This window comes from Harpia harpyja, chromosome 6 (genome assembly GCF_026419915.1).
Source record: "Harpia harpyja isolate bHarHar1 chromosome 6, bHarHar1 primary haplotype, whole genome shotgun sequence".
Taxonomy (NCBI): Eukaryota; Metazoa; Chordata; class Aves; order Accipitriformes; family Accipitridae; genus Harpia; species Harpia harpyja.
Window position 1 is genome coordinate 58,651,804 of NC_068945.1, and position 8,364 is coordinate 58,660,167.

General features: G+C 33.9%; 1 protein-coding gene across 3 annotated transcripts in view; it reads left to right on the top strand.

The window, feature by feature from the left end:
- Window positions 1–5,870, top strand: part of GNAI1 (G protein subunit alpha i1) — a 36,971-nt gene extending 31,101 nt beyond the window's left edge. Inside the window, exons 6-9 of one of the 3 annotated variants that reach the window (XM_052789577.1) lie at window positions 1,300–1,429; window positions 2,668–2,821; window positions 3,717–3,931; window positions 4,033–5,870. In XM_052789577.1, coding sequence (XP_052645537.1) covers window positions 1,300–1,429; window positions 2,668–2,821; window positions 3,717–3,907 — 475 coding nt within the window. In that variant the 3' untranslated portion in view covers window positions 3,908–3,931; window positions 4,033–5,870. Of the gene's footprint in view, window positions 1–1,299; window positions 1,430–2,667; window positions 2,822–3,716 lie in introns of all 3 variants that reach the window. The other 2 variants (XM_052789578.1, XM_052789575.1) reach the window with 2 other exon arrangements.
- Window positions 5,871–8,364: the final 2,494 nt, after the last annotated feature.

The following is an 8,364-nucleotide window of genomic DNA, read 5'->3' on the forward strand; positions in this document are numbered from 1 at the left end:
AAATTTGTGCATGATAGAATATTGACTAACGTAGTGAGGGAAGTAATATGTGACACATGTGCATTGTTTTGAAGCCATAAGTCATGGCAAAAATTTGAGACAACAGTATTCTTTTTCTGTGATAGGAAAGAGACAGGTAGAAAAAAAGTCTGTGTTTTCTCTGAGAAGATCCTATGATGTATCTGTCACTTAATTTCAGGATACCACTCTGTCTCGTTTTTATTTTTTTTGGTGTTGGTCCTGTCCCCCCACACCATGATTTACTGTTCATTGTATCGGGATGCTATTTATTTGGCTTGCAAAATACTTGAAGTTCCTAATGAAGTCTAATGAAAGTTCTGTCTTTCAGAGTGGCTGTAGCCCATAATAGTAAATGGCCATTTAAAGCATTTAGATAGCAGAGAAAAGCAAATTCATTCATATCATGCTAATTTGCTGATCATCTGCTGTTAAGTTCTGGAATGTGGTCTTTTCCTATTGCTCTATTTCTGCTAAGCTAGGAATTCTAAAGAAACAAGACTCATCTTTCTAGCTCAGTTTTCCCACTTAACTGCATTTTCAAAAAATGCATTTATTAGAGAGGAAAATTGTTTCTTATTATGTAACACTTATTTTGTCTTTTAAGAGAATTTTGAAAATAATTTTAGCATCTTTTAAAAAAAATATCCCATTTAAACATGGACAATTGAAAAATAGATCAAGTTGCAGTTTGGTTTAGGAGAGAGAAGAGCTGAAACCCACCAGGATTTGGAGATTCCAGATTAAATTTGAAAAAGTGAAAGTTAGATTGTATATATTTATATTCAGAATACTAAAACAACACTAATAAAGTCAGTGTTACTTGTATCCAACTTCCATAGTATTGCATTATTTCCAAATATTAAAACAGATACCACTCTGCTCTTAAGGAATCTTACACTGTTGATCAATACTTTTAATTATTTTAGACTTTTTATTCATTTGGGCTAAAGGTTGAATAACACTTTCATCTAGTTTACATGTAGTAAAGCTAACTATTTTTATTTTTTATAGGTTACAGTTAACTTCGTTAATGAAATATAGTATTGTAAATAATTAGTTTTTGTAAAATGTATAGGAAGGCTTTTCAGGCTTTATTAAAATTGGGGTTTTTTTCATATACTGAGACATTAAATAGTAATAAATGTTGCAGATTTTAATGCCTTTTTGAAAATTTTTTGATCAGACTTACACAGCTGATACTTTCAGATTTTATTGGTTAACATTCAGAAAGCTAGAAATTCCAAAGTTCATTCTCTGCTTTGCACTTCTGTTTTGCAGAATGTTTGATGTTGGAGGCCAAAGATCAGAGCGGAAGAAGTGGATTCATTGTTTTGAGGGTGTTACAGCAATTATTTTTTGTGTGGCATTAAGTGATTATGACTTGGTCTTGGCTGAAGATGAGGAAATGGCAAGTACCTTAATGCCGAAGAAGGGAATAGTTGTTGGATAGAAACTAAATAAGTTTGAAAATAAAGCTATAAATACATCTTTTAGACTATTACTGCTTGATAAGATTTATGGGGTTTGTGTAAAGGGTCTCAGAGAAATGGTGATAGAATTCATGCTTTCAGGTTTCAAAGTATTTTGTCATATTCTCAGAAGGAATACTGTGAGACAAGTATTCTTTTCAGCTACACTCTTTCATGTTTTAAAGGACACGTAAATTAATGAGGCTAGATTGTCAGTAATATACATTTTAGTCTCTTTATGGACGTTAGAAGTATATAATAAGAAATTGCTTGACTTATCTGTTTCTACTTTACCACATGTTTTCCTTTCCTTCCTCAGTCTTCAATTTTTGTTTCTTTCTAAATGTGTTTTTCTGATCTCTTTCCTTAGTTGCAGAAAGTTTTTTCTTCCTTCTCCCTTCCAACTCCCTCCACTCCTTTCTCCTCTTTCATGGTGTGACTCCTTCCCATATCAGTATGCACAGAGTGCATGCTTTTTACTGAGTGGTCTAAAAGGATGCTTATCTATTGTGTGAGACTCATTAACAAACTTCTGTGCTCTTCCTCATGTTCTGCAACTTCTTATAAAATACAGTTTAGGGAGGAAAGAAATTAAAAAAAACCTATCAAGTCAAATATTGTCAAAGAAGGTCATAGCTAACATCCTGCTACTTAAATGACTGGAGCTTGGCCAAAGTACTTACATGTTGGATAATTTTTCTACAGAGTTAAAAATTAGGGCAAGAGGAAAAAAAAACTGCTCCCTTGATTCTCCAGTTCTATGTACCTTTTTTTTTTTTCCGTTCTTATGCTGGAATCTTAGCTAGATGCAAAATTTAATTTTCAATTTCCAGAAGATCTAATCAGTATAAGATAAATTCAGGTAATTCAGCAACTCTTGTAGAATATCTGTACTGCAAAATGTCAAACCACCAAAAATTTCTAAAATATTAAACAGCTTAAACCTGGAAATGAGGGAAAAAAAAAAAAGAAAAAGTAGTTGCTTAAACCCTACTCATGAAAGTGTTCTTTGTGGTGGTCTTGGCTTCTCTGTATTTCCCTGTGGTAAAATGTGATTCTGTATGCTAGAAACTTAGTTTTGTAACTTATCTGGTTAACTTGTAACTATATCAAAAATATGTATCCTGATTTTACTACTGAAGTCTGCTAAAATACAAGGTGTTTTTTCCAATTACAGAATCGGATGCATGAAAGCATGAAATTGTTTGACAGTATCTGCAACAATAAATGGTTCACAGACACTTCTATTATTCTCTTCCTGAACAAGAAAGATCTTTTTGAAGAAAAAATCAAAAGGAGTCCTCTCACTATTTGCTACCCTGAATATGCAGGTATTGGAGGGGGTTGCAGGTGTCAAGTAATTTTTGGTTAAATTACCTCATTTTTGATGTGCAAATCACGAGGAGTTTAGGTATCTAAAATATTTAAATGAAAGAAAGTTTAAGATGGGGGGGGTGTTTTTATGGATCACAAATAAAATAGTGCTAAGTCAGATTCATCTTTCTAACCAGCTGAAATAATGGTGGTCCACTGATAGCATTTACATGTTACTGCTGCAACTCCTTTCAGCCTAATTTATTTAGCCCATTCTTTTTTCTGATGTCCTCCTGTTTTTGTACTTAGATGTAATTTTTTTCACTAGCAGGAATCCCTGAGGATACATGAGAATTTGTTTGAACAGGGAGTGTACCTATGTGTTAGAAGTAGGTGGCTTACTCAGGAAATACATAGCAAAAGAGGATGATTTCATTTAACAAGTCAGCTTTTTTATGTATCATTTTCACTGTATAACTTCATTGTACAGAAAATAGCACATTGGAGGTAAAAAGCTTAGGAGAAATATGTATGCCAAATGTCTCTGAGTTTGGGAAAACCCCAAACTTTTTAAAACATAAAAATTGAAAGCAAGTAACTTGCATGAAGGAAACAAAATCTAGGGAACAGTGGTGGGTCATTAATGACTTACTCCATCTTTCACTTGAAGTACATGGCAAGACTCTTCCTGCAGCTGGAATTGAATTGAGTCCTTAGCTTTTATTCTTAAAAATGTGTCCAAAAGGTTTCCTTCAAGATTTATTTATGGTATCTTAAAGCAATGGCTGTGCAATTACTCCTCTTCACGTTTAGGTTAACTATTTCCAAAGAACCACTTACTTCAAAGATATAGTATGCACCTTGTTCTTTCTCAGTTTGAAACCTCCTTACTGAGCAATTTTCTCCTTCTAGGATCAAACACTTACGAAGAAGCAGCTGCTTACATTCAATGTCAGTTTGAAGATCTGAACAAGAGAAAAGACACGAAAGAAATCTACACTCACTTCACATGTGCCACAGACACAAAAAATGTGCAGTTTGTTTTTGATGCTGTAACTGATGTCATTATTAAAAATAACCTTAAAGACTGTGGCCTCTTCTGAGAACAGACAAAAGGTTGTTAAATGGTAAATTACATGCTTGAAAACAGGACTTAGGCATTTGGAATATGCCCATGCTGTGTAAGACCTACATAGATATACTTAATTCTCTTTTATTTTATTTCTAGGTTTGGAGAATGACTTCGCACAATTCTAATCTGATTCTTTTCAAGGTGAAAAATACAAAATACATTGTGCTGAATGATAGATCAGTACTGTACTTGCCTGTTTTAACAGCTTTATTTATGTTTGTCTTGTAAATTTAAGTAATTAGTTAACACTGAGATGTCAGTTGATTGTATGTAAACTTATAATTGTAGTAATGTATTTGTATAAACGTTGAACGGAATATTTTAGTAACTCAATGTCCTCTAAAATTTCCATGTTTTATGAAGATACTCTTAGAGGAGACAGACACTTTTTGCCTTTGGATTATTTAAACATCTTGTAAAATTAAATTTTCTTTTCATCTTAAGGGTGCATGCTGCCTTTTTCTTTTGTTGGTAATACTGTATATGGCATTAGCTTTTTTGATATTTAATCAGCCTCGTACACCTGCTCAGACTTAAAAGAAACATAACCAATAAAACTTGTTTTTTGCCTTAAGTTTTGAAAAACAATCTTTTTATAAATTTAAGATAAATGCAAAGATTATTTTTTAAATTTAAATGAAATCCACAGTTTATGAAATCTGGGCTTGCAGTCTTTGCAGTGCAAATGTGGCAACACTGAGAAATTGAATTTTAAGGTTCAACTATCATTGAAGCTGATGGAAATGCAACAAGGAAGTTGTTAAAACCATTCATATCAATAAAAAAAAAGTTTGAAACTGTGGTCTTTACTCAGTGGAGTGAATGGCAAAATCACCTTTGGGGTTTTTTTAATAGATCGTTAAGAAAGGCTGGACTGCAGAGTAGTATTTTTTTCTGCTTACTTAAGAAGTAAAATCATGTTCTCCTTAAACTTTTTGCTATTTTCTGATAATAAAACTAGTTTGATAATTTAATAACCATAGAAATATTAGGTTCTCCCACACGACATGGCACAGTGGCTTCACAGATTAAAGTAATTTCCTGTTGCAAATAAAAAGAATCTTCAGTATTTTGGATAGGGTGCTTTAGTGACTTGCAAATGCTGATTCTTTAATTTCCTCTAATTATAATTAAAGTATCACAGTTTCTTTAAATAATAAGTTAAAGAATATGATTTTCTTCTGGTTATGCTTTCATTATGTGATTTGCTATCTTAGGTACATATCATCCATTGCCTTATGGGTAGTGCCAAAACTGATTTTTTTATACAGATTTTAAAATAAATAAGCATCTATTTGTAAATAAGTTCACGGATGGTTGTCTTAAATGTACGTCATCTAGAAAATACAAACGTACCAAACTTGGAAATATGATTTTCTATAATTGTTAAAATATTTCAGGCAGCTACAGTACACCGTAAGTTCTTTGAGAAGTAAATAAGTCTTTGAACCTGTTGCTTTTTTTCTGTATTATCTTAGCATTTATGTTCTTAGAAAAGTTCAACCAAAATATTTAAGTCATTGTTCTGTTATTTAATTTTTGATTGTGTATGTGTTTCATTTAGGCTTCAGATAGCTTGAGTAAAACTTATCTGTACTGCTTATTCTTTAATGCTTCCTGTGTTAGGTACAGAATTGCTAAATGTGTTTCAAATGAAAGGTTAGAAAGGAGATAACTTATTACTGGAGGTTGTTAAATATATTCATACATTATGAGCTCTTTCAGCAGTTATGGTAAGCAATCTGTATATCCTGGGCTGCTTTTAATTGTGCTTTACGGTTCTGGATACATAACTGATTTTAAATCTCATTGAACTACCTTGTGGAAATTGTATTTACACCTATGTTCAAGTTGGGTTTTGTACTTAATGTAAAACAAAAATTGGGATCAATCAAATTACATAAATAAATCTAAATTTTGTGCCTTGCTTGAAAGACATGTTTTTCATTAAATGTGCTGATGGAAATCTTTTTGCATCCATCCTATGGAGATAACTAGGTAGTAAAAATGAGAAGATACAAAGTCAAGAGTAAATTAAAAAACTTTAAGCAAGAAACAGTAAAATGAAAATGAGCATAAATTGATTATTGATTAATTCCTAAATATTCTTCCTTTACCATTGTTCCCAACACCTTCAATTGGAGAATTTTTGGAATTTCAAAACTGGTGTTTTTTGAAGTATTTACATAACTTTGCTTGCTAGTTGAGGCAAATAAGCTTGTCTTTTCTGACTTGATGAGCGGACAGCAGGTGTGTTTCCTTATAGATGCTCTGTACTGGTTGATCAATCTTTGTCTTGAGATGAAAGTTGTCAGCCTAGGCCACTGCTCTAGAAAAAGCTACAAGAGGATTTATGTGCAATAGTGGTGGGAGCCACACAGTTTTCACTGCAGTTGTAATAAGGCTCCACTCCATCTCTGTTCTGTCAGGAGGCTGCTTCTCAGTCGGAGCGCTGCAGAAAATGGAGGAAATCCTGCAGGTCCGCCACTGAGAAAGACAGTCTTGTCCCTCAGCAATCTGAGCCTCTGTTTCTTTTCCTGTTCTCCATTCCTCTAATTTCTTCGTGCAAAGTATCCAGGCAAACTGCTTTTTCTAGCCTTACGCAAGGAAGCTCCCTCTACTAGCTTAGATATTGCTTCAGATTTTTAAAAATATTCTTTATTTAGTATATGTAGGGAATAATAACCTTATGGAGGCTTCTCCAGCCCCTGTGGTCTTGTGAGCATGTTGTCTGTGGTTGAAGTCTCTCAGGAAAATGCAGCCATCATTAAACATGTAGTTATTTTTAAGGGGCTTAACTGTGAGGAAGTGTGGTTTGGAAAATTTGGTATTTGGCTTCATGATGCTACCTATTGAATTTGGAGGAAGTTTGGTGTTAAACGTAGTAACTTCTTAGTAACTAAAACAGGGCCCAGCATCATAGCATGGGAACAGCATAGCATTTTCTGGATTGCAATTTCTGTTTCCATGTACACAATTAGTAGCTTTGTGATTTAAATTCTACATAAAACCTTAGGGAGCAAAAGAGATCTTTCTGCAGCATGTTGAACAGCATGATGGCTAGTATGCATTTGGAATTGGGGAAAATGAAAGGATAAGTTTCTGTTCCAAATCAAGCAAAAAGGAAACCCTACCAAGATACTGGCTATCCTACTATGTGGATGTCTCCTGAAGTTGTTGTACTTCGTATTAATAACTAAGAGGCTGTGGGTCAAAGAGTAATGCCAAGGTTGTAAACTTCAAATCCCTGACTATTTCATTTTGAAAAAAAGTGTAGAAGGTGCAACAAGAGGCTGAAAGCAGCTCATCTTCGAATAATTCATAGCCTGTGAGAGAGTGCACTTGAATGAGGAAGATGAGACTGGTGAAAGAGTAACTTAATTACCACTCATTAGCTATATCAGTGCCTGGAGTTTTTGCTGCCTTGACATAGAGGAAGCTAGGAGCAGAATTTCAATCAGTTATATTTCCAAGTAATTAAAATATGCTGTATTTAAAAATGGCTGAATTAAAACGCATTTATCAAGCTTTTTATCCACAGCATATTTAGGAGCAGTGCTTTTCAATTGGTTATGGTTCCAGACAAGGTGTTTCTGGTTGGTTTGCTCTGCATGTGTTTTTCTTTTTTGTGGTAGTGGGAAGGCTTTATGACTGTTGCCTGACACAGCAGAGATCAGGGTCACTGAGCAGTTCTATTTTAGTAATAATTTGCTTGAACCAAGTCATAATTCAGATTATTTTTTAAAGTGCAGTCAATGGGTTGAGATCCATATGGAATAGTGTAATCCTATACCATTTTTGGTCATGCTGCTTCCTGGATTTTAAGAAGGGAGTTTAGCCCACAGTGTAGAAATACAGTTCTATAGTAGAACTATATTTCTGTAGTGTAATGCCTCAATTCTGAAAGGAATTTCAGAGCAGCTGTTACAGAAGAGAGAGAGAGATATGCAAGAATGTACTGATCAGGATGTGCTATCTGAAATTTGACTGGTTTTAACTGCAATGGAACAAAAGTGTTTAAGACCAAATATGTTGTCATTGGAAGTCACTGCTGCTTCACAGAACTAGCTGTTTCTGGCTAACTTCTTTATTCTCCCTCCTTTTCTGTCCTTCCACTAATAGAAAAGTTTGGGAAGAGGTGGTGTCACTGTGCTTTCCCACTCACAGGTTGTGCTATTGTATAGACCTCTAAGGAATAGGTACCTTGAATCCTGTGGAATATGCTGATCTTTAATTTCTTTTGCAGATACATTACATATAGACATCTGTATGTTCTTTAAGATTATTACTATTACAGTAATGTAAGAATATGCAGACTGATTAGAGAATAAATAAGTGTACTTAAAACTGCATGTGTTTATATTGAAACGCATGAAGAAAAGTCTGGGAAACTAGGAACTTGAGCAGGTAAAGCTTTTCAGTTATGTA